Here is a 26509-nt window from a genome sequence, read left to right on the forward strand (position 1 = left end):
AAAATAGATACTGTATAATTTTTACAAACTGTGAATAGAATTTGTGTATAAAATGGCGGAATTCCAGAAAGAATGTGATGAATATGGGTGTCCACCAGTAACAGTGCAGTGGAAGAATGTTACAGATATGTTGCTGGCACAAGCTTAACCTGAAGATAGAAAGAGAAGACAGAAGGAAATTGATAAGTGTTGGATAGCATTGTGTGATGATTGTGGATGGGAAAGTGCAGAAAAATTGATGATTCCTATAGCACCAATAATCAGTGAAATGGAGAAGAAAGCGCATAGTAAGTTACGGAGACATATTGAAGAGAAAAATAAGGTTAAGTGGTATAGTGCAGGAAAACACGGTAGTGAGGAAGATAATCTAAAAAAGAAGTTAAGAATGTGGACCAGAGTAGCGTTGACAGCCACGGCACTCAGCTCACAGAAGACTGCAGGAAGTGAAAAGAAAGGGGAAGTGAACAGCCCAGCAGCCAGAGAGAGAAAGAAAGAGAATACAGGAAGCGCTCAGACTAACCCATCAGCTCTGCCTCCTGAGAAAACCCGTCCCCATTCATTATACCCAGATTTAAGCCATCCTCCTCCGTATGAGCCAACCCAACAGCAAGTGGTAGTGGAAATAGCTAGTGGAGAAGTAGATGTTGACTTGAGTGATATAACAGAGTCAATGGACAGATTGCATAAGGAAGTAAGGGAATTAAAGCAGGACATGAGAGAAGAGAAGTATGCTACAGAAAAGATAAAAGAAGAATTGCAACAAAGACAGAAAGAAAAAGAGATACAGCCAAAGCAGCCCGTTCCAATAGAATTATTAGAACCCATTGAAGAAGTAACTGAAGAACCAGTAGGAGAAGAGGAAGCTCGAGGAGGCGCCACAGATGCAAGCACCCTTGATGCAGAGACCAGGTGGGAATCTTCAGTACCAACCATGGTCGCATAGTGACATGACAGCAATAGCAAGTAAATTGCCACCCATTACCTCTGGAGGCAGCAGATGGCTGAGTAAATTGACTGTACTCTGCCATGGCACTGAGTTGGCTCTGGGTGACTTGAGATGCCTGTTGGGACAGATACTGACAGCCTCACAAATGCAGAATTTGGAACTCGATGCTCACACCACCATGGATGCAAATGAAACCCCATTTGCAAGGGTGAGCACAGACATTGGCAGAACACTTAGACGGTTATATCCTGTACCACCAACCGTATACCAAAATGTAAAATTCCGAATTAAACCAGGTGAGACTGGAGCAGCCTATTATTTCCGTTGTGCTGCTGAGTGGGAACAAATGGTGGAGGAAAACAGTTTAAATAACCCCGTGACACGAGACATATTTAGAACAGCAGTTATGACAGGAGCTCCAAATGGAGTAAAACAAGCAATAGAGAATAACCCAGATATCCCAGTGGCAAGTAACGAGGTATGGGAAAGACATTTAGTGCACCACACAGACAGAGCAGTTGAAAGGGCCAATAAAGAAGAGGAGGAACTTGAGAGAGCTAAAACACAGTTGTTGAAGTTACAATTAGAAAAAGCCAAAAGTGAGGGCACAACCAAAAAGACCAAGCAAATGCCACAACACACTCCCAATGCACCCCAACCCATAGACCCATATAAAGGACCCCCTTACAGTGGTTCTCCTTTTGGAGGACCGACACACCACCATCCATATAGCAACCCACATTATGCCCAAGGANAAAGGTAATACTAAATAATATTTCTTAGGTTTTCCAAAGGTAAAAATTACATGCATGACAATATGACATGATATTGCATATAGCAACATTGTTAGATGCTTTTGGTATAAATCGACAGTAATCAGGTTTATTGACACATCACTATGTTTATTAACACATCAGAACTGGAATACAAAAATTAAAAGAAGTACTTCTTTTTAAGGAAGTTGTTGACTTGTAACTTGCATTTCATTTGACTGGAACATCTGTTTAATATTTAGTCACAAGCTTTAAAATGAACCAAAAACCAGAACACACCTTTCTGAGCCCTTTATGAATTCCTGGCATATCTTTTGATTGTCCAGTTTATTTGTTCTGTCTTTGTGAACATGGCATACAGCAACGCTGTTAAGGCAGTTCTGGGACATTGAGGAGCGAAGCCATGTCTTCAGCCACCGGAGAGCACTAAAGCTTCTCTCTGCCTCAGCTGATGATGCTGGAACCACAAGAAGCAAGCGCACCAGTGTCTCCACTTGGTTGAAGAGCCCACGAACCTCAGGTACCATGTTCTTCAAAATATCTACTAATGGCAAGGTTGCACAGACCCTTCTGTCCAAACTGACTTGTCAGCTGTGTTGTCACTGTGTCAAGGACCTCAAAGAACTTCACCCGGTAATACTACTCAGCCGTACTTGGAATGTAGGACTGTGCTGGACCAGCATGCTTAGTAGTAGGCCTTCTTAAATGTGGTAGTGTTATTGGCTCGAGGTCCAATGATGCTATTACCTCAGATGCCTGTCTGTAGAACTTTACAAAACATTCTCCTGTTCTTTTGTGCAGAAAGCTGTTTTTTACACATTTAACTGCACTTAGCATGCCTCCTACTGTTGCTCCTCTACCTTGTAGTGAAGTGTTCAGCTCTTCCAATCCTATCATGATGTCCTGTGCTAACAGCAGTCCAAGGACAGTGTTTCCCTTCAGGAAACGCTCACGAAGACCATTGGCTCTGGAGGCAGTGTCGTGTGATTGACAATGCCATTTCCTCTAGTGCTGTCAAGACAGCCTCAAACTGGGTGAGGACAGAATTGATGGCTGGTGTACGCACTGTCCATCTTGTTGGACACAAGGGCTTCAGTGTTGTATAGCAGCCAGATGTAGATTTTGCCACAGACTTGAAAATTGTTTTAAATTTGCCTGACTGGCCAAATAAACACCCCAACTCATGGATCCATTGCAGAGAATTGCAAATTATTGGTGTGGCTGAACAGGCTGCTTGTGTGACCAAATTCACACAGTGGGGGCCACAGTGAACAAATGTGGCAAGTGGTTGCTCTTTGCGGATGTAAGCTTGTGCACCTGACAGATGCTCAGACATGTTGGCTGCCCCATCATATGTTTGACCACGGAGACTAGAAAGGGGAAGGTTTGGGCGAAGGAGGACATCATGAGCAATCTTCCCTATTTGCTCACCAGTTGTAGAAGAGGCTTCATAAAGTCAAACAAACTCCTCTCTAGGTTCCAGGTCTGTGTCAACATAGCGTAGGCAGATAGACACCTGCTCAACACCACTGATATCCTGGGTCCCATCCATTATTATTGAATACTGCACCATTGGTAAAGCAGTAATTTCCTGTGCAATTTCAAGAATTATGTTGTTGCTCATCAAATTCATTATTTCATTTTGGATTGCAGGGCTTATGTAGCAGTGGTTTCTTTTGAGCCAGCTGGCCAGAGTAGGATCACTCTCTGTCATGAAGAGAAGAAGCTGGTGGAAATTTCCTTCCTCTTGGCTGTGCCCCCTCAGAGGCAAGCCCTGTTGGGTCAGGTATTTAACATCATTCATAATCTTTGACAAATTTAACCTGGCATCCTCTTGTGCAGTTGTTGAAATGCTGCAGAGTTGCATTTTAATGGGCCTTTCAGAATGCATGAACGTGTTTACTGCAATGTTGTGAGCTTTGCTGTTTGTGTGTTTTACAAAAGCTTCTGTGCCACGTTTCCAGTTTCTGAAACCTGTAGAGTTGAATGTTTGTTATGTGTTTTTGGCCAGTGTGGGTTTTTGTTTCGAAAAGGCATTAATGCAGTAAAAACATACAACCCCTTTAAGTTTAGAGCTGTAGTGCAGCCATGGGAAGCTCTTAAACCAGCGCTCCTGAAATCTGAGAGTTTTTCTTCTGGATTTTTGAACTTCAATAAGTTTTGGGTCTGGCTGAAATTGTTCTGTTAATGGGTATTCTTCAGGTGTCTGTGGACTTGATTCTCTGGATGTTGTTGGCTGTACTGATTGTTCCTGCTCTCTAAATGCAACAGTCTCCCCTGCCTCACCCAAGGTATCATCTGCCTGTCTCTGTAATAGTTTAAATGTAGTTTTAGCAACTACACAGAACAATTGTACATTTTGTATATAATCTTGTTTTGTAATTTTCTGTGCATTTTATATATTTATATATATATTTATATTGTATGTATTGTAGTTTGTAACTAGTTCTAATATGCTGTATGGGTTCTTTTTACTCTGTATTTATTCATTTAAATCAAATCTGTAAAGTTGTTTAATCTTTATGAACTGTTAAATACATGCAATGTTAATATATTTTTTCTGAAATATGTCAAATGTATTAATATTAAAGATTAAATATTGTTATTAAAGATTAAATGCATTGTGGCATTCATTTTATTTAAAATATGTGCTGTATTTGTAGTATCCAATGTTGTAAAATATTTATAATGTAAGTCTAACCTCTGCATTTCTGCTTCCTGATCTGTTTCATCAGCTTTGTTAGTAGGTACATTTGTCTGATTCTGCGACAAATTTATTTGAAGGTTAAATGGCATTTACAGCCTCTCAAATCCAATGTTAAAATTATATAGATTATACATAGCTTTAAATTCATGGTCATTTTATTCAATGTTTTTAATCACTGCGCTTCAGTAGCCTAAAAAACAGATACTGTATGCCTATAGGTCACATGTCTTATTTTACTCATTTACTATAATGGGTTTAAATGTTAAGCAAAGAAACTTACTTTTCGTGGATGCTTCAGCAAAAAGCTTCTTACATCACTTCCACACTTTCTTTTGGACATTGTTGTAGGTTTTACGGTATATACATGTTGGTAGCTAATACGACTGTTTGCCTTTGACGTTACATGTGGGGTGGGGGAGGTTAAATCGGCGTCTCTTGTCAATAGCATATTTCTTGTTTTACGTTTAGAATATCTCGTTGAGATCAAGGCTCCGAAGAACAAAAAGTTGAATGAATGCAGCGCGCCGTCTCCCTTTTATACCCGGATATCCGGGGTGGAGTCCGGCATGCAAATATCATTCGCCAAAAAGTTTTTAAACTTTAAACTTTAACTTTTTAAAAGTTAGCCGGAAGACGATAGGTTCTCAAATGAAACCCCATCTGTCAGTTCAACACAACGTCGAGAGACCGACAGGAAGGGAACTACATATATATACTTATTAGAAATAAAGTTTCTATAGGCATTTGAAGTGGAAAAATGTGTATTTCTCTAAAACACTACAGTAAAATAAATCCATATATGGTGTGCATATAGTGTGGGATGGCCCCTACAGAAACCCACCATCAGCTTTTTCTACTTATTATCTATAGGCATTTGTTGTGGAAAAATGTGTATTTCTCCAAAACGCTGCAGTAAAATAAATCCATATTGTGTGCATATAGTGGCTCCTACTGAAACCCACCATCATATTTTTCTACTTATGAGAAATAATGTTAGTATAGTCAATTATATTGGAATAATATTTTTCAAACAAAATGCTTTCAAAAACCATACTGTAGTTAAACCTGTTCAAATCCATGGGTACTGTAATAAAACCATGGTTTTGCATAATTGCAAACTGCATAAACCGTTTTATTTGCAGGACAAAGGTCTAAAAGGCATTAAAATAATACATATTTAAGATAAAGACAGAGACATTCTTTTCACAATATAAAGACAGAGACATTAGTTTCACAATATACAGATAAACATTGGTTTCACAATATAACGTTACAGCAATCATAATGCAAACATTCGGAGAAAAAAACTGCATAAATTACGACAAAAACGAGATATTCTAAACGTAAAACAAGAAATATGTTATTGACAAGAGACGCGGATCATCTACATTTAAATAAATCTTTACAAGCGGGGTTCCTGGAATTTACCGTAAACCACTCAATATGCGCGCATCTGAAGCTAAACCGCGGCTGGCTTGACCGCAGTGCGCTACACCGCAAGTCTAAAAGTGCCAGCAGCTCAGTCACACCAGCAGTTATTAGGCCACTGGCTGTTTGTGTTTAAATGACTTCAAAACCTTTATTTTTTTATTTATATTAGGTTAAGCATTATCAATTCTAGTTATTAAGTATTTCTATTCATATAAATACTTTTAGTATTTAAGCAGGGCTGGATTGGCCATCGGGCATACCGGGCATTTTCCCGGTGGGCCGATGTACTTTTTGGGCCGAAACGGACGCATGGGCTAGAGAGACGGATGGATTAGAAGCGTGAATCGGGTGCGTATGCACGGAACGCGAACGCAATTGCGAATCGCACATGTATGCCGAAAAGGCAATGACAGCCAATATACCACTAGCATACCAGTCTCTGCTGGAAAGTCTGTATAATATTAACACAGGTCCTAGCTCCTGCCTGACTTTTATCCTTCCTTTTAAACTTAAAATCCACAAACCTTTTATTTTATGTCATACATAAGTCATAGCTCTTTCTACAGTCTTTCTAATGCCCGCAAAATCTCTTCCCTGCGTCAACATGAGAACGACATTTGTTTGTACTGTGGTGGCCACCGTCGTGTTTGGACTGAGTGATTCGTGGCAAATCTATAATACAACGCTAGTGGTCGCTGTCAAGAACTGCACCTTTAACCTGAGAGGGACTTTATTTGCCATTGTAATAATAATACAACGAAAATTGTTTGGGAGCTCACTCAGACCTGTAGCAGAAATAAAGAATATTCAAATAAATAATTCTCATACCGTGTTTTAAATAGTGCAAATAATGTAGTGCAAACCAGTATTGTACAGAAGACAATATAGAAATTCAGTTCTCAATATGGAAATTCAGTTCTGGATGTACAGTAAAATGTTCAGTGCATTACAGTTTTTATCGATTGCTTAAACACATTGAAATTATGGCTCCTTTTCTTGAAACTCTAAACACAAATCCATAACTTCTTACACAATTCCCTCAACATCCTACCCAGAAAACAATAACCTGGCGGTCCACCGGCGGTTTTTGGGCGGCATAGATTCAGCGGCTTAACGCAGTCAGACCACCGTTGGCACACTGTCGATAAGCCGACCAATGTAAAAATGCTGTCGGTCTGCCAGCTTTTTTTGGGTGGCACGCCACCAGCGGCTTGCCACTGCTGGGCCTCTGTTGGTACAGCAGTGGCTAAATGATAGTGTTCTTCTAAGCTCTTACAGGACATTTTTATAACTACAGTTAAAGGCATCGATGGAATACTGGCTAAATTATTTAACAGGCAAATTTTTGTATATGTATATATATTTTTTTTTAATAAAAAGGCTATTAATTTGCAATTTAATAATAATTTGAGATTTTAAATTGTTAAATTTATGTATTATTCCCAGCTTGACGTGTATTAATGGGTGTGCGTTGCGAGCTGAATGTGTGTCACACACTGAGTGGAGAAAAGTTACGTTTGGTTGTGGATGAGATCAGCGAGAACAAAAAGATTTTTGTTTTTATACAGTATTACATTAATGTCCCAGGTAGTTACTTTAGTCAGGCCTACATAAAATGAGCCTTGATGACAGACTGATTAGCATTAGCCAATTTAAAACTGCTTTTAAGAGAGTTAAGTTATCATATGTATTGCAGCTTCTCTGACAGTCGGTTTTGTATACCTGCAAACCCAGTTAACTATATTGTCATTCCTTAACATTCAAAGTTATGTTTGTAGATTTTCCATGCTGATGACTGTGCAGTAGAAGTGGAGTAGACCTCCTGTCAGAAAACATCTCCAAGGTGCTACGAGTATGAATCCAATGACAAGTAATGAAAACCTTAAATTTATAGCCTTAAACTTTTTAACAGCAGTGCATATTTTTCTTTTCTTTTTATGTCTATTTTGCTAGCTATTGTTATTTATGTTGATATTTATTTGGCAAAAAATACAATATAAACAGAAATACTGTTAATTAACCACAATATAAAAGAGCTGTTTTCTTTTTGAATATATATAGTAAAGTCTAATTTATTTCTGTGATGCAAGTATGAATTTTCAACATCATTACTCCAGTCTTCAGTGTCTTGAGCAACAAAATTGTCACTTGGATCATGTGACACTGAACTTGGCGTAATGATGTTGAAAATTCAGTTTACAATAAAGTACAGTTTACAATATATTCATATAATGAGAGAAATAAAAAAGTCTGAACCCTTTGAATGGTAGTATAAATTATAGTTATGATTGCTTGTTCCTCCCCAGGGGCGTAGCAAGCTTTTCAAAAGTGCGGGGATGGATGTGGTTTGTTTGTTAACAATAAAAACGATGAATACAATGACAGAACGGTACAAAACGTATGACATACAAGATATAAAAAGCTTTCCATTTAAATGAGTGATAACTAGAAAAGTATAAAAACACACTCGGTGGTAAGCTTGATAGTGACATGGGTCTGACAGGACTGTGACTGTGACTGCTAAATTTTGCTTACTTGCGCCTTGAAAAGGGGAGGTATAAAAAAAAACGCCCACACAAAGCTTTTTCTCTGGTGGTATAAATAATGTAACAATTTACTGTTTTTAAACATTAAAATAATATACACTTTTCTTTCATAGTTCTTCAACAGGTGTGCAAACAATGACATAATTTCTCACATTTTTCTCCTCAACAGGTACAATCAAACACAACAGATAAGTATCGACAAAAGTATTCAGCTAATCAACAAACAATGCTCAAAATATCAAAATCAATTGCACTGGCAATAAACCCATAAACACACTGCTTAACAATGACAATTTGTACCTCCTCCTCGTCAATTCCCTGCCTTCTTCATCACAGTTACTTTATACATTGCATGCCACATACATAACCGATTTTAGCTAGCTGCTGAACAATATCCCAATTAGCATTAGTCTAAAAAACGAAATATAATACATAAAACACTCGACATGTCGACAAAACATAAACAGAACATCTTCCCAAACACATATCAAGCTTATTTAAAAAGCTCGAAAGCATAAACACTCATTCAAAGTACCTGGAAAAGGGAGATGGTAATAACCATAACCATAAGTTCCTGCCTCCTCAGCACGAGCTGACCGATAAATCTAACACACCAAGAGAGGCGGGACTTAAGGCAGAACAGCCAATCATCAGCCGGTCACACTCAAAGCCGGTGTCACGTTTGAGAGGGAGGGAGGGGAGGCAGCCGCAGCGAGCGCAGACACAGAGCGGCCGGCCAGAGAAACGGAGGAGCGACTGCTGTAAGGCATTTGTGCAAAACTGTGGAAAAACTGCAGAAAAAGTGCGGGTGTTGAACTCTCTCGCCGGGAAAAGTGTGGGTGTTTCCCCACGGGTGCGACGCCCCTGTTCCTCCCACTTAAATGATACTATTGCATAGGTAGTTTGTTCCATAGAGACTTTCCAGTTCTTCAAATTATGATGACAAATTTACTAAGGGACCTAGAAAAAACCTGATGGCTATTAAACCAGATAATTCCAAAATAAGATAAAAGTCACAAGCTCTGGACTATTGGTAGTATCCAGGATATCAGAGTCCATTAAAGGAACCAGAGCTTTCTCAGATTTAGTTAAGCATTCCCATAACACATCTTGTAACCTTGTTCTTCATAAATGAAATAGTAAAAAGTGAAAATGATCATCTTTTGCTTAAAATAATATTATGAACAGCAGCAGTGCTAATCTTTCTCCTTTTGCTTTCCTGTTTCAATCTGTCAGGGTTTACACTTTAAGATTACGGCAGCTCCAGATTGGATACAGCATCACTTGTGAAGACTTCAGATGATGGCAACTAGATGGACATACAAAACTGACAAATATGTAGGAGCTGATAGCCTCATGCGCAGTGCTCTGACACATGGCGTGATTGTGCTCTGGGCGACCCGAGTTCGATTCCCAGCTCGTGGTACTTTCCCAACCCCACCCCCTTCTCTCTCACACTTCGCTTCCTGTCCTCTCTCATACTATACTGTACAAATAAAGGCAAAAAACCTGCCAAATATTGTAATCACTGCCTATGAAAGTGTAAGTTTGCTGATTGTCAGTCCACTTTGTATTGTTACAATAATGGCCGTAAATGTAAATGGACAATGTTTACCCTTATTTTTACCCTTATTACTTGTCCACAAAAAAATTGCCGGATATGGGTTGAAAATCTGCAAACTTAACCTATAATAATATTGCCTGTTTAACTGAACATTACTTTAAACACATGACTTGTATTAAAGGATTAAAGTATAAAGGATATATTTTTTGATTGTAACATTGAAACATGCATTTTTAAGCTGTTTTGAAATTATATGCATTGTTAAGCTCTATACCCTTACGACAGCTATCCTGGGTTTTACTATGGTAACACTGCAACCATGTAATCATATGTTTTTTCTTGTTTTCAAATCAAGGTTTTAAAAATGGTTCTGATGCTTTTGAAACCATGGTGAAATTACTACAACATGTAGGTTTTCTATATGTTGTAGTAATGTCTTAGTTATTGTGGTTTTGCTACAACAATCAATCATTGTAGTAGATTTTGTATGGTCTTACTGCAAATGCTGTAAAAAACATGGATAACTTCCATATGGGTACAAATACTGTATTTGTGTGTTGGTCTGATAAATGTAATGCATTTGTATATTTAATCTGTTAAAATATTAAATTTGCAGTTGTTATTGAACATTGGTTTTTGTGTTGAATGACATTTTGGTTAGCGTGATTTAACGATTATAAACCGCGGACCGACTGTGGGCCGCCAGCAAACATTAATGATAAACCAACAGCTTAGCAGCAGACCATCGGCGGAAATATGGCAGCTGCCGCCGGTGGACCGCTGGAAAAACAATGAGCATAAAGCCGGTGGCCCGCCACTGGTCCGCCAGCCTTTTGTTAGCTGGGCAGTGTCTTACCGTGTCAATGCTCAGTCAAACAATTATCCATCTGCTACTAACGTCATTTCTCTTCGTCACAGACAAAATGTATTCTCCCCGTCTTCTTGCTGCATTATCCTCATTTTTTTGCCGTGTCGGTATAGTGTCTCAGAGTTGTAATGTCATAGGCAGCTATGGATTAAAAGGCGAACTCGCTGCTCAAACTTTAAAAAAATAAAATTCACGACGAAACGACTAGCATGTCTTCATACAGTATGTAACATTGTGCTTATGTTGTTCATATGAATATCCCACTAACACATTAAGTGCTTCAGTGGCACTTCAGTGGCACTCACATTTTAAAGAAATTGAGCGCGAAGGAAATCAATCCCACAATGCAATGCATTTACAGCCTGATACTGTATTAGGAATTTAGTGAGCTGAGAACAGAAGAATACTGTACATTTACAGCCATTCTGTTAAACATGCAGCCTGATACGGTTTTATAAAAATACAATACAATACTGTTAGAAATTGCCTGTAAATTTACATTAAAGTTTCAACTATAGTTACTACAGTAAAAACATTCATTTTCCAAACGGCTTTAAATGATAGACCAGCAGATTAGAAGTTAACATGCATGCACACTTCCTTAACTCTGGCTATGCAATCTCATGAAATTTTGAATGAAAAATTTACATTTTCCCTTTTCTCTTTCATGTAGCTCAAGATGTGGGTCAGAAAAGGCTAGCTTGAACCAGAAAGTAAAGTGTAGCAATAATCTACAACATCCATGTGTCACCCAAACAAAAAAAATATAATTATACGTAGAAGCAGAATTATATGTAGAAAATTTGTCATTAAAGGCGCAGTTCTTGATTAACAGCGGCCACTAGCGTTGTATTATATTTGCAACGAACCGCTCAGTCCAAACACGACGGTGGCCACCACAGTACAAACAGATGTCATTCTCATGTTGATGTAGGGAAGAGATTTTGTGGGCATTAGAAAGAGCTATGTCTTATAAAATAAAAGGTCTTGATTTTAAGTATAAAAAGGTTAAAAGTCAGGCAGGAGCTAGGACCTGTGTTAATATTATAAAGACTTTCCAGCAGAGATGCATTAAGACCCGCGGTACTAAAGCTTTTAGCAGATATACTCAAAGATATCTATGGAGATACTTTTCAGCAGAAAGACGTTGGAGAGAAAGATCACCTCCGAGGAGGGTGCTTTGATTCGGATCAGTATGCGAGTAACATACCAAGATATGTTGTAATATTAGCTGTGTGACAGAGCAGTTTTGAGCGTCATTGTTAATCTGTTCCGCTTTAATATTGTACTCGTCCAGATACTTCAGAGAGAGTGCGTTGGAGCTGAAACTGGAGAGCGAGCTAGAGCGTGTTTTACTCCTAGTAAATGACTAAACTTTCAGTTAATCCACGGTGTCACATGCATTCCGAACCGGAGAGATCCCACGATCCGTTTCACCACGATAACGCAGCGGAGGGGAAGAGGAAACGCGAGTTTAGAGTTTGTCCGTTTAGGGCTGCTGTACAAAACGTGGTGAATTCAATGTATCTAGGGCTGCTCTGCATGTAGATATAAATAGCTTATTCTAAGGTATTACAAACATAATGGTTCATTACGTAAGATCTTTATACACCTCTGAAGAAATAGTTTTGTATATTATATTGCATTTCCGTCAATAGATCCTAAAAATGCTGTATCGTTCCTTTAAATGTCAACATTTGTCATAGCCTGCTTTTCCTCTTGTGAAATATGCCATACATTTTCATAGCAATTTTCAATTGCTATACAACCATTGTTGGTGATGTTTGCAGAACTTTAAGGGACTTATAACCTCACTAGACCAAATGTTAAAAAGAATACCCACATCAAAATAGTTACTTAACCTTCTGAAACCAGGCATGGAAAGAAAAATTGAAAGGGCATCAAGGTATGCAGTGATGTTCTTGAGGAATTGTGCCCTTGAGTAAAGTGTCCTTACTGTACCTGAATCAGACAAAGATCTCCCTTTCCTACTGGAGCCGCACGTGGCATCACAGCACATGCACACCTGATCATTTTCATCTGCAGACGTCCAACTGAAAAGATTGAGTAAAAATGAGTCATGGTACAGAAACCCGATTTAGCAGAAAGAAAGTTGGTAATGACATACCCATTGGCAAAGGAGCAAGCCTTGCTCTCCGGATTAGTGAGAGCTGAAGCAATGACAGCCTTCAAAGCACATGTAACGTACACCTAGAAAAAACAAGTTGCTTCAGATTACGCTCTCCTAGAGGATGCAAAGAATTTAGAAGTTATATAGGGTCTCTTCACATACCGAGCCACTACCAGTCTGTTGAAACCTGAATGCCTCCAACTGAAACTGCAGCTTGTCATTCTGAACTCGGCGCATGAACTGGGAAGGTGAACCTGTAAGCTTTGCATCAACCATGCACCTAAAAGCGGAGGGAAAAAATTAGCTCACTGCCTCACTTATTGAAGGTAAGGAGAGGACCCTTACTCACCCATAATTCTCAATAAAGAGATTTCCTGTAGCTCAGTGATAAGAGCATTGCGTTAACAATGCAAGGTTGTGGGTTCGATCCCAGGGATTGCACATGCCTATGTATAAATGTATAGGATAAAGCAATGTAAGTTGCTTTGGATAAAAGCGTCTGCCAAATGCATAAATGTAATTGTAAAGAGATCTTCATTACCAGTCATTACCAGTCAGAAAAGACAAGAACTTCCTCTCCAGCTGTTGTTGCAGCAAAAGGAACCCAAGCAGGAATCATCGCATTACTGCTGACATTATGCAACCTAAAGAGCAACAAAGAAGAGTCAAAACATAACCCAGAATGAAAGCGCTAAACCTTCGGAAGAGATTTTACTGTACCTTGGATAATGACACGCAATTGCAACAGCAGCTGCCCTCACGATGGGAGTTCCACCTACAGCCTCAGGAGTGTAGCGTAGAGTGAAGGTGTACACAAGCTCATCAGCAGTCATCTGAAAATAGTCATACATTACCAAGAGATCTAGCTTGATGTTCAATTGCTGTGACCAACCCATAGTTACTGCTCACCGTCAGAGAAATGCCACAAGTCTGGAGCTCAGATTCAAAGATAAGAATTTGAGCATCAGGATCTTCTCCTACAGCTCCACAGCCTCCCAAACTGAGGAAGGCAGGGTTTACCAACTGACCATTGCCATAGAAGACTTTCTTAACCTCAACCTGCACAAAGTAATCCTCACATCGTGCAGCAACGCTCACAGAAGGACTAGGTGTCCGTAGCTCAAAGGGCACTTCAGGCAACAGGGGCTCTTCAGGCATTAGGGGATACTGCCAGGTCAATGGTGCAACAGGACCCTGCATCAGCTGCTTGGACTGAGTGTTGCCTTCTTGAAGAAGTCTCCTTGGATCTACCATAGGAGACATTCCATGTCTTGAAGCCTGAAAATAAGCTGATCCCTGGGGAGCTTGCTGAGAAGCTAAAGTTGATGTCAGGCTGCTGCTGCTGCTGCTGCAATCTTACTGGAACCTGGCCTTGTTGAACCCCTGACCACTGTTCCACCGACAATCCAACTGCTAAAACCAGCAGAAAGCCAACAGAAGTGCAAGCTACTGAATTCTGAACTTCAGAATTTAGGCTGCATCCGAAATGGCATACTTCCTTACAATATAGTACTCAAAAAGCAGTAAGCGAATGAATAGTATGTCCGAATCGTCAATATTCACAAAACAGTAGGCGAGAAATACCCGTGTGGTGGACTATTTCTCGCGAGATTTGGACATGCGTATACTAATGCGACGTCCGAATACGCCTACTTCCCTACTATGTAGTAGAAGAAAACAGTACTTGAACAGAGTAGTATGTCCGAATCATCAGTATTCATAAAAGAGTAGGCGAGAAATTCCCGGATGGCTTAGTGGTGTTGTGGCGAATCGGCCTTCCATCGCAGAAATAAATCTCAGAGACAAGGGTTCCAGATGCCCAGTTTAAACTTTATTTACTCGAGCAAGCACAGTGAGACACACAGAGTTCATCTGATGATGTCCAAAGAATACATATCTGACTCCATCTTTTATACAGTAACTTCCAAGTTGTTTTTCACAGTGTTAACCAATCATTCTTCGCCTGACATCACCTTCTACCAATCAGGTTTCACATGATACCACCTTTTTTGTAAGTCCATCCTCTTTCTGAGTCGCTACCATTATATCTTAACCAAGTCTCCACCTGCAACAGTTATATGTCAGGGTCTCTATATTAGGATTTAACCGTGGCGAAACCCTTTTAAGGTTCTTTAAAACAATTTTTATACATCTTTTTTAGCGGCAGATGTATACCATGTTATATGCCATATTTGTCTTTTTCTACCAGTGAGCTCATGGTTAAGTCCATTCTGTGCAACCCAAAAAGGTAATATTGTCCTTAGCAACGATGCTACTCACATTGCTAATCTTTAGCAAAACACTCCACCACAGTAGGTGGCAGATATGCACCTCAAACATATGTTGCCAACCACCGTTAAAAAGGAAAAGAAGAACTTTAGTTTGCTCTCAGCAGAAAATAGCTTGTGGTATACCCTGTTTATCAGTGAACCCATATTTAATTAGAAACGAACAGCAATCAGGAACCCAAAATTAAAACACAAATTGTTGAGTGTCATGACTCCTAATTTCTATCTGCTCATAAGAGAACCAAAAGTGCCATAAAATAACTAAATGGCCTAATGGTTAACTCGTGGCCTAATGGTTAGAGAGTCGGACTCGTGACCAGAAGGTTGCCGGGTTCGATTCCCAGGGCCAGCGGGTAACGACTGAGGTGCCCTTGAGCAAGGCACCTTACCCCTACTTGCTCTCCAGGCGCTGCAGTGATAGCTGCCCACTGCTCCGGGTGCGTGTGTTCACAACTCTCTGGATGGGTTAAATGCAGAGGTCACATTACGAGTATGGGTCACCATATCTGACTAATAGGTCACTTTCACTTAAAAGGCCAAGAAACGATACCACAGGAATAAATTGTAAAGCTACTTCAGACTTTTTTTTTTTTAAGTGCATTGTCTTCAAAATGCTTTCATTAAACAAACTACACTTTGTATCTCAAAGACAAAAAAAACCCTTTAGGGACTAAAATTAACGTTTGGCTACACTTGTGTTAAAATCATTAGTTTGACACGTTTAAAATACCATGGCACTATATTTACAATGATAATTCTGTATTTTCAAACATGTATTATAGTAACATGATAGCCTTATATTAAAAAATACCTTATAAATACTACGCACTTTGAACATCCGAGTCACCACTAGGGTCCCTGGATGATGTCAATGGAGTAAAAACTGACCACGACAGATCCTAAACTCTTTGGCAAACACATGGATCGACCTTGAGGCCTCTCAATCAATATAGAATACAGAACAAGCCTGTTACTAGGCGCCGTAGTCACAAACCATTAGCAAAACTACACTGCATTAAGGCTAGCTTGAACCAGAAAGTCAAATGCATAGCAATCTTCAACATCCAAGTGTCACCCAATCAAAAATGTTCAAATTTTCTCATGATAATACTCTTATAGTAAGAGGTTTTTCCACTTATGGTCAAGTCTAGATGCAGTCTAAAATGTGGACAGTGGTCCCCTGGGACACTAAACACAAGCAGAAGTATACGTAGAACATCATATAATGTAATTTGTCATGGTCTGTGGTTTTCCTTCGGTGAAAGTCTATCCCATTTAATATTTTCATAGTAATGTTTCCATTGCTTTTACACAATCATAGCATTGTTGGTCATGTTTGCAGAACTTTAAGTGACCTATAACCTCACTAGACCAAATGTTACAACAAATACCCACATCCGATGACCTCGTTTATTTTTTTATTGGTCAGATCATTCAGATATCACAATAGGGCCAATAGTTACTTCACCTTCTGAAACCAGGCCTGGAAAGAAAAAAGTTGAAAAGGCATCAAGGTATGCAATGATGTTCTTGAGGAATTGTATGAAGTCCCCTTACTGTACCTGAATCAGACAAAGACCTCCCTTTCCTACTGGAGCCACACATGGCATCACAGCACATGCACACCTGATCATTATCATCTGCAGACGTCCAACTGAGACGATTGTGTAAAAATGAGTCATGGTAAAGAAACACGATTTAGCAGAAAGAAAGTTGGTAATGACATACCCATTGGCAAAGGAGCAAGCCTTGCTCTCCGGATTAGTGAGAGTTGAAGCAATGACTGCCTTCAAAGCACATGTAAGGTACACCTAGAAAACACAAATTGCTTCAGATTACGCCCTCCTAGAGGATGCAAAGAATTTAGAAGTTATATAGGGTCTCTTCACATACCGAGCCACTACCAGTCTGTTGAAACCTGAATGTCTCCAACTGAAACTGCAGCTTGTCATTCTGAACTCGGCGCATGAAATGGGAAGGTGAACCTGTAAGCTTTGCGTCAACCATGCACCTAAAAGGGAGGGAAAAAATTAGCCCACTGCCTCACATATTGAAGGTAAGGAGAGGACCCTTACTCACCCATAATTCTCAATAAAAGAATATCTTGGAACGGTGTTCACATCAGGGACCGCAGTAGCCACACACTCGTCGATGAAAATAAGCAAAGGAACATGGTTGTACTGTTTCACGGAAGCTTCCAAGTTCATAAACTGACCCAGAAAATACTGATTGGCAGGCCTCTCAAACATCCAGTCGTCTGCGATGAAGAAAGAGTGTTGGCAACATCCACTTAAGAGCTGGGTCAGAAATATTTAGGGCAAGAGATCTCCATTACCAGTCATAAGCTTGAGAGAAAAGACAAGAAAATCCTCTCCAACTCTTGTTGCAGCAAAAGGAAACCAAGCAGGAATCAACGTATTGCTGCTGACATTATGCAACCTAAAGAGCAACAAAGAAGAGTCAAAACATAACCCAGAGTGAAAGCGCTAAACGTTCGGAAGAGATTTAACTGTACCTTGGATAATGACACTCAATTGCAACAGCAGCTGCTTCTGCCCTCACAATGGGAGTTCCACCTACAGCCTCAGGAGTGTAGCGTAGAGTGAAGGTGTACACAAGCGCATCAGCAGTCATCTAAAAACAGTAGTCATACGTTACCACAGAGACCTAGCTTGATGTTCAATTGCTGTTGCCAACCCATGAGTTACTTCTAACCGTCAGAGAACTGCCACAAGCCTGGAGCTCAGATTCAAAGATAAGAATTTGAGCATCAGGATCTTCTCCTACAGCTCCACAGCCTCCCAAACTGAGGAAGGCAGGGTTTACCAACTGACCGTTGCCATAGAAGTCTTTCTTAACCTCAACCTGCACAAAGTGTTCCTCACATCGTGCAGCTACGCTCACAGAAGGACTAGGTGTCCGTAGCTCAAAGGGCACTTCAGGCTGCAGGGGCTCTTCAGGCATTAGGGGATACTGCCAGGTCAATGGTGCTACAGGACCCTGCATCAGCTGCTTGGACTGAGTGTTGCCTTCTTGAAGAAGTCTCATTTGATCTACCGTAGGAGACATTCCAGGTTTTGAAGGCTGAAAATAAGCTGATCCTTGTGGAGCTTGCTGAGCAGCTAAAGGTGATGGCTGCTGTTGTTGTTGTTGGAATCTTACTGGAGCCTGGCCTCGTTGAAACCCTGACCACTGTTCCACAGACAATCCAACTGCTAAAAACAGCAGAAATCCAACAGAAGTGCAAACTACCAGCCCCATTGTTGAAAGAAAACCTCTGAGAACTTCAGAATGCCTGTTGCTTCTCTGCAGTATCTTTTCAAGAGCATGCAATTAATGTGGCTCCGCCCCATTTTGACAAGCCTAATGATTCTCCAGACCAGTTGAGATAAAGGAATCGTTCACCCACATTTGAATTTAAGGGACCGTTTACACGAGACCGTTTTCAACTGAAAACTCAAAAACATGTATGTGTCTTGGCCGTTCGTTTAGACGGAAATGGCGTTTTGGGGGAATGAGAAGGCAAACCTTTGAAGACAAGTCTCAAAGTGTAACTTTCTGAAAACGATGACGTCACGCGCATGCGTATTACGCGCTCAGTCGCGTGAGTATAACCAAAACAATATGGCGGCTTCCCGTACTGTGAGCTCTGTCTTCTAGACTATGTATTAACGTTTCCCCAGCAAAATGTGGATTTGCTGCACCAATAAAACCATCGGAGACACACTATTTACATTCACCAGACTTTAAACACACATATACGTCGACCAACGGTATTAAAAGGCACTTTTGCCTTATAACAGTTCATGTGTATGTGCCAAGGCACGTCCTGTTTCTTTACACAACAACATCGTCATCCACTGGCCTGGTGTGCATACTACAGCGTTTTTATCCCTTTTCCTGGATCCGTGTAAATGCAGACAGTTTTGATAACGCTGTCATGTGTACATGAAAAGGTTCAAAAACGCTAAGAAAAACGTTTCCGTTTTTCATAGTGTAAATGTGGCCTAAGTCATGACTTACTCAATATTTTAACTTAAAACCAACAAAAGGTAAATTAAGGCTGCATCCGAAATGGCATACTTCCTTATTTTATAGTAGGCAAAAAGCAGTAAGCGAACGAATAGTATGTCCCAATCGTCAGTATTCATAAAAGAGTAGGCGATTAACATTGACCTTGATTTGTTCTTAAATTGACCGTGCTTTATATTGTGCATGGTTTTAATTCATATATATAGTATTTAAATACAAATCATTTATATCGATCAGTTTATTTACGTTTGTGTTTTATATGTATATTTGCCCTTTACAATATTTTATATTGCTTAATTTTTTTTACTTGCAGATATAGAAAAATACATGATACTTATGCACAAGATCATTTTAATCAGGTGGTTTTAACGGAGACACTTTGTGCAATTCAACTTTTTTAATCACCTAACGAATAATTACAAAACACAAATAAGTTCTAAACCAATTAATTACTAAAATTTAATTACTTATTTATCCAAACGAAAAATGAAGACACGTAAAAATGGTGTGGTTTTATGGACAAGAAAAGAATAGAACAGATGAGGATAAAGTGAAAGTAAAACGAGAGTGTGGTCAGATAACATTTGGATAAGGTCCATGTTAAAACATAATTAGCACATATAGAAACATCACAGAAAAGAATTTCTCAGATTGTTTCAGGTTGTTTTTAATACAACAATAGAATATACAGGTATATTAGAGCAACATGGGTGTATCTAGGCGAGAGACATCAACCAATAGGCAGAATACAGACAAAAGAATAATTAGCAGCAGTTTACAGGCAATTAACATTTTTCTGTTACAAAAATAAATACCATTGGCATAATCATTCTTCACAATGGGAAGTGTGAACGGGACTGTTATTGCCGAAATTTAACTGAGAAAACACATGGCAAAATCACAAAGCTGCTGTATTCCTTTGTTTTTACGTTTATCAAAAGCATATAGCCCTACAAGATAAAAATACATCAAAATAAAAGTCTCTAAATGTGCTATACTTGAAGAAAATGAAAGCTTTGTTTCATGTGTTGTTTACTTGTACAAAACCCGTAGTAGGTAAGGTTATTAATGGTCTCTCATAACTTAAGTTGTTGCGCTTGTTTTTACGTCACATCGCTAATCTTTAGCAAAACACTCCAGCACAGTAGGTGGGGGATATGCACCTCAAACATATGTTGCCAACCACCGTTAAAAAGGAAAAGAAGAATTACATAACATGATCACGTCAATATGGTGGACAACGGCCGATCGCATTCATACTACACCCATTCAGGCAAAACAGTACGTACCCATTTAGTCCTCATTAAGTAAGTACAGTACTTCATGAAATTAATTACCTACTCATTGCGTATGCCATTTCAGCTACAACCTTAGTTTATGAGTTCAGGCTTTTCCTCCCAAGCAATTAAGAAAACGTGCTTTATGATTAGCGATATACCTTGTACATACAGCTCATGAATTTTCATCTGGCTGTCAGTTGGTTTTGTTCAAAACTTTAGTTTGCTCTCAGCAGCAAATAACTTGTGGTATAACCTGTTTATCAGTGAACCCATATTTATTAGAAACGAACAGCAATCGGGAACCCAAAATTAAAACACAAATTGTTGAATGTCACGACTCCTAATTTCCTAAAGCGAGTATGAACTAGGCATGTCATGCTCATAAGAGAAGCAAAAGTGCCATAAAATCAAAGGCCAAGAAACGATGCCACAGAAATAAATTGAAATGCTACTTAAGACTTTTTTTAAAGTGCATTGTCTTCAAAATGCTTTCATTAAACAAACTACACTTTGTATATTCAAAGACAAAAACCCCTTAAGGGACTAAAATTAACGTTTGGCTACACTTGTCTTAAATTAATTAGTTTGACGTCATAGACTTGATACTTTTAAAATACCATGGCACTATATTTACAATGATAATTCTGTATTTTCAAACATGTATTATAGTAACATGATAGCCTTATATTAAATAGTACCTTATAAATACTACGCACTTTGAACATCCGAGTCACCACTAGGGTCCCTGGACGATGTCAATGGAGTAAAAACTGACCACGACAGATCCTAAACTCCTTGGCAAACACATGGATCGACCTTGAGGCCTCTCAATCAATATAGAATACAGAACAAATCTATTACTAGGCGCCGTAGTCACATACCATTAGCAAAACTACACTGCATTAAGGCTAGCTTGAACCAGAAAGTCAAATACGTAGCAATCGTCAACATCCAAGTGTCACCCAATCAAAAATGTTCAAATTTTCTCATGATAATACTCTTATAGTAAGAGGTTTTTCCACTTATGGTCAAGTCTAGATGCAGTCTAAAATGTGGACAGTGGTCCCCTGGGACACAAGCAGAAGTATACGTAGAACATCATATAATGTAATTTGTCATGGTCTGTGGTTTTCCTTCGGTGAAAGTCTATCCCATTTAATATTTTCATAGTAATGTTTCCATTGCTTTTACACAATCATAGCATTGTTGGTCATGTTTGCAGAACTTTAAGTGACCTATAACCTCACTAGACCAAATGTTACAACAAATACCCACATCCGATGATCTCGTTTATTTTTTTATTGGTCAGATCATTCAGATATCACAATAGGGCCAATAGTTACTTCACCTTCTGAAACCAGGCCTGGAAAGAAAAAAGTTGAAAAGGCATCAAGGTATGCAATGATGTTCTTGAGGAATTGTATGAAGTCCCCTTACTGTACCTGAATCAGACAAAGACCTCCCTTTCCTACTGGAGCCACACATGGCATCACAGCACATGCACACCTGATCATTATCATCTGCAGACGTCCAACTGAGACGATTGTGTAAAAATGAGTCATGGTAAAGAAACACGATTTAGCAGAAAGAAAGTTGGTAATGACATACCCATTGGCAAAGGAGCAAGCCTTGCTCTCCGGATTAGTGAGAGTTGAAGCAATGACTGCCTTCAAAGCACATGTAAGGTACACCTAGAAAACACAAATTGCTTCAGATTACGCCCTCCTAGAGGATGCAAAGAATTTAGAAGTTATATAGGGTCTCTTCACATACCGAGCCACTACCAGTCTGTTGAAACCTGAATGTCTCCAACTGAAACTGCAGCTTGTCATTCTGAACTCGGCGCATGAAATGGGAAGGTGAACCTGTAAGCTTTGCGTCAACCATGCACCTAAAAGGGAGGGAAAAAATTAGCCCACTGCCTCACATATTGAAGGTAAGGAGAGGACCCTTACTCACCCATAATTCTCAATAAAAGAATATCTTGGAACGGTGTTCACATCAGGGACCGCAGTAGCCACACACTCGTCGATGAAAATAAGCAAAGGAACATGGTTGTACTGTTTCACGGAAGCTTCCAAGTTCATAAACTGACCCAGAAAATACTGATTGGCAGGCCTCTCAAACATCCAGTCGTCTGCGATGAAGAAAGAGTGTTGGCAACATCCACTTAAGAGCTGGGTCAGAAATATTTAGGGCAAGAGATCTTCATTACCAGTCATGAGCTTGAGAGAAAAGACAAGAAAATCCTCTCCAACTCTTGTTGCAGCAAAAGGAAACCAAGCAGGAATCAACGTATTGCTGCTGACATTATGCAACCTAAAGAGCAACAAAGAAGAGTCAAAACATAACCCAGAGTGAAAGCGCTAAACGTTCGGAAGAGATTTAACTGTACCTTGGATAATGACACTCAATTGCAACAGCAGCTGCTTCTGCCCTCACAATGGGAGTTCCACCTACAGCCTCAGGAGTGTAGCGTAGAGTGAAGGTGTACACAAGCGCATCAGCAGTCATCTAAAAACAGTAGTCATACGTTACCACAGAGACCTAGCTTGATGTTCAATTGCTGTTGCCAACCCATGAGTTACTTCTAACCGTCAGAGAACTGCCACAAGCCTGGAGCTCAGATTCAAAGATAAGAATTTGAGCATCAGGATCTTCTCCTACAGCTCCACAGCCTCCCAAACTGAGGAAGGCAGGGTTTGCCAACTGACCATTGCCATAGAAGTCTTTCTTAACCTCAACCTGCACAAAGTTCTCCTCACATCGTGCAGCTACGCTCACAGAAGGAGTAGGTGTCCGTAGCTCAAAGGGCACTTCAGGCTGCAGGGGCTCTTCAGGCATTAGGGGATACTGCCAGGTCAATGGTGCTACAGGACCTTGCATCAGCTGCTTGGACTGAGTGTTGCCTTCTTGAAGAAGTTTCCTTGGATCTACCATAGGAGACATTCCAGGTTTTGAAGGCTGAAAATAAGATGATGCTTGTGGGCTTTGGAGAGATTGCTTAGGAGCTAAAATCGATGGCTGCCATTGTTGGAATCTTACTGGATCCTGGCCTTGTTGAAATCCTGACCACTGTTCCACAGACAATCCAACTGCTAAAAGCAGCAAAAATCCAACAAAATTTAAATCTACTAGTCCCATTGTCATAAAACCCTGAGTACCACAGAATACCTCATGTGCATCTGCTGTGCCTTTTTATACAGCAGGGAATTAAAGTGGCTCCACTCCCTTTAACAAGCTTAATGAAAATCCAGACTTGTTGAGTTAATCACTTCCATTGCAACCAACTGCAGTCTACATCTAATCTCTGCACTGATTTCTTTAGATATTTGCAGCAAATTAGCATAGGTAATACCATTTCCATGAGTTTTAACGTTGCATTCGAATTAAAGTCTTTTCATATGTTAAATTTAAGAAAACTCTTTAAGTCTGTTTTGCTTCCATTTTTTCTGTGCACCCTTTGCATACTAAAAGATGGAGTGCTTTTGCAGAATTGTAAACAGTGACATATGAAACCAGTCAAGGATACACACACTGCACACACATCCCACAATTTATTTCTTATCGTGCAGTAAAGCCTCTCAATGATAATCCACTGCCCTATGAGTTTTTCTGCTGTTGTGTTTTGACAGACTCTACCAAGTGCCAAACAAAAACTGTCTTGTGTCTTTTGCACTTGAAAGAGCTTGTAAAAACTTCCCCAACTCCCTACTAAAGGTCCCCGAGTCTTAGCCTGTAATATTCCATCGCTGTGGCAAAAATGAATTAGGCAAGCTAATGTGATTTTTGCATTAGCAGATTAGAAATGTCTTTCATGCTCTCATTCCCATATTAGACCACAGCTAAGCCCGAATATCTTTCTCTTTGTGCTTAACCTCATAATGTCAAGAGGACCAAACTCATTTTGAATGTGGTGGGGCACGTAAAGTGAGTCCACATAAACTCTGTCGTCATGGGGACTTGCTTGAACTTTTTGATTAAACAGTTGATTTTAGATTCTTAAATAAACATTTGACCCAAACATTAAAAATTCTGTTGTCATTTTTTACCCTCATGTTATGCAAACCCCATATGAGACTCTTTCTTGCAAAACATAAGATATTTTGAGAAATGTAATTTAGTGTCCATACTGTGTTATTTGGTTACTGACATTCTTCAAAATATCTTCTTTTGTGTTCTGCAGAAGAACATACAGGTTTGGAAATAAGGGTGAGTAAATGATGAAAAAAATATTTTGGGTGAGCTATACTTTTAACAATTCTTGTGATCAAACCTGGCATCCTTCAATGTTCACACAAGGTATTGTTTTTGCTACATTTAAATTAACATTGGTTATGATCCATTAGTTCAACTAAGTGGCACTGCATTGCTGAATAAAAAAAAAGATTTAGCATGAACATGTTAGCATGCTAAGGACTTTCAATGAATTTGTACAGTACAGAAATGCAGTCTGCGTCAATGTATTGTAAAATTGTGGGGACACCATCAAAAATTTGTGTGCACCCTAATATTTACAAATAAGTTAACATTTAACAGTTTGTCTAAGGAACCAATAAACATTCTACAAAGCTATGTTTACATGTAGAAATGTAGCGATGTATTAGCATTGTCACTTATTTTACATTTGAAAATTATATTGGTTTTAATGGAAATTATAATGGTGCCTACTGTTAAGTGATGGATTCTATTGGTGGGATGTTAAATCTTATTGTAATAATATCCAAAAACAACACATTAAAGAATTGTGTAATGGTTTTAATGGAAAAAGCTAATGGTTCATTATGGTATTTTAACGGAAACTGATAAAACTGCTACTTATGACTGGTTTTGTGGTCCAGGGTCACAAGTATTTTCCACTTTAATATGCAAAGACAACTAGACAGTAAACTCAAAGGCATCATATCATCAAAAGTTGCTGTCTGTGTTAGCCATGCTAACATTAACTCAACCCATAGTGTGAGCCTGGAGTGTAGATGTCTGGTTGTTGACCAATTAAGATGGTGAAGTTGAGACTTCCCCATGCATTATTTTTGCATTTTGTTACTTGTAGGCATAAAATACAGTACAGCTTATGACATGTTCATTTTTTTGTATAGGAATATATTAATTGTCACTACAGTACAGTTTCCCCCTTACAGCTGAAATGTAGCTGAAAACCGGATTTCTTTTCCATTTTCATATAAATGCCAAAAGGAATCTCTTTCTCTAGGCACTCTCTCTGTCCCAGAGGAGGTAGCTGGATAACTGGACTGGTTATTGGCCTGTCCAAACACAGGCCAAGCAAGATGAAGCTGAATGCAGCAAGTCAACAACCGATTTTGCTTCTGCAAACCAGCATCTGACCTCCGAGCCGGTGTTAGTCCTGCAGGGGAATGCTTTAATCACGGCTCTCTTTCTGCACTCACTTCAACAGAGATTAGATGACCAAATCAATTAGGAACTGAACGAGAATGTGCGAGGAAGAGAGAGAACGTCCCATTGAATCACGAAGCAGATCAAATGCTGCCCTCTCGCACAGATCGGATGATTGTGGGGCAGAAGGGAGAGAAAGACTTATGTAATACAGAAGTTTTGTTCCCTTGAGAACCCAACGGCTGATGATGAGAGACCAAGGTAAGAAATAGGCTTTAACACGTGTGTTTTCGTAAGTATTTTGCGTAAAATGTGGTTCTAAAACGTATATTTACTGTCGTATTTACAGCATCTAAACGCATAATACTGATGTATTGACAACACATAAAATGTTAATTATTTACATATGAACAACTTTACAGACTTACAAATGAATCCTTAAAATCTTAATCGCGGCATTAACATTTATTTTATTATATTTTATTTATTTGTCATATCAATGACATTATGTTTTCAATTGCATTTATTAAGGTTTACTTATTATGAAATTATTTCGGATCTGTGTGATTTCTGCGGCCAACTCGTTTA

At 39.3% G+C, this 26509-nt stretch overlaps 2 protein-coding genes, 1 long non-coding RNA gene and 1 pseudogene across 3 annotated transcripts; 1 reads left to right on the forward strand and 3 right to left on the reverse strand.

Annotated features, from left to right (window-relative positions):
- Positions 1 to 1846: 1846 nt before the first annotated feature.
- On the forward strand, positions 1847 to 10682 carry LOC130566002 (uncharacterized). The gene is made up of 6 exons (XR_008964426.1): positions 1847 to 2239; positions 3373 to 3505; positions 3922 to 4010; positions 7636 to 7727; positions 8573 to 9256; positions 9640 to 10682. It is a non-coding gene; the product is annotated as an uncharacterized LOC130566002 (long non-coding RNA).
- Positions 10683 to 12692: 2010 nt separating this feature from the next.
- LOC130565462 (zona pellucida sperm-binding protein 3-like) lies at positions 12693 to 14229 on the reverse strand (annotated as a pseudogene).
- A 2429-nt stretch (positions 14230 to 16658) lies between these two features.
- On the reverse strand, positions 16659 to 18527 carry LOC130565830 (zona pellucida sperm-binding protein 3-like). Its single transcript, XM_057352928.1, has 8 exons — positions 17970 to 18527; positions 17770 to 17888; positions 17590 to 17693; positions 17334 to 17511; positions 17148 to 17265; positions 16983 to 17065; positions 16817 to 16908; positions 16659 to 16737 (listed from the first exon to the last, which is right to left on the reverse strand). Exons 1-8 carry the CDS (start codon positions 18513 to 18515, stop codon positions 16685 to 16687), a joined length of 1293 nt encoding a protein of 430 aa, XP_057208911.1. The 5' UTR covers positions 18516 to 18527; the 3' UTR covers positions 16659 to 16684.
- Positions 18528 to 21850: 3323 nt separating this feature from the next.
- On the reverse strand, positions 21851 to 23719 carry LOC130565897 (zona pellucida sperm-binding protein 3-like). The gene is made up of 8 exons (XM_057353030.1): positions 23162 to 23719; positions 22962 to 23080; positions 22782 to 22885; positions 22526 to 22703; positions 22340 to 22457; positions 22175 to 22257; positions 22009 to 22100; positions 21851 to 21929 (listed from the first exon to the last, which is right to left on the reverse strand). The coding sequence occupies exons 1-8, from the start codon at positions 23714 to 23716 to the stop codon at positions 21877 to 21879; spliced, it is 1302 nt and encodes a 433-aa protein (XP_057209013.1). The 5' UTR covers positions 23717 to 23719; the 3' UTR covers positions 21851 to 21876.
- Between the last annotated feature and the right edge of the window lie 2790 nt (positions 23720 to 26509).

Source organism: Triplophysa rosa, linkage group LG15 (genome assembly GCF_024868665.1).
Source record: "Triplophysa rosa linkage group LG15, Trosa_1v2, whole genome shotgun sequence".
Classification (NCBI taxonomy): domain Eukaryota; kingdom Metazoa; phylum Chordata; class Actinopteri; order Cypriniformes; family Nemacheilidae; genus Triplophysa; species Triplophysa rosa.

Bases quoted from the DNA above. Each gene is read 5' to 3' on its own strand.
- LOC130565830 (XM_057352928.1), bottom strand. From the start codon at position 18,515: ATGGGGCTGGTAGTTTGCACTTCTGTTGGATTTCTGCTGTTTTTAGCA. The intron at 17,889-17,969 runs GTTAGAAGTAAC...TACTGTTTTTAG, and splicing joins CTTGTGGCAGTTCTCTGACG to ATGACTGCTGATGCGCTTGT. The intron at 16,909-16,982 runs GTATGTCATTAC...CAATCGTCTCAG, and splicing joins GCTTGCTCCTTTGCCAATGG to TTGGACGTCTGCAGATGATA.
- LOC130565897 (XM_057353030.1), bottom strand. From the start codon at position 23,716: ATGACAATGGGACTAGTAGATTTAAATTTTGTTGGATTTTTGCTGCTT. The intron at 22,886-22,961 runs GTACAGTTAAAT...GTTGCTCTTTAG, and splicing joins ATTGAGTGTCATTATCCAAG to GTTGCATAATGTCAGCAGCA. The intron at 22,101-22,174 runs GTATGTCATTAC...CAATCGTCTCAG, and splicing joins GCTTGCTCCTTTGCCAATGG to TTGGACGTCTGCAGATGATA.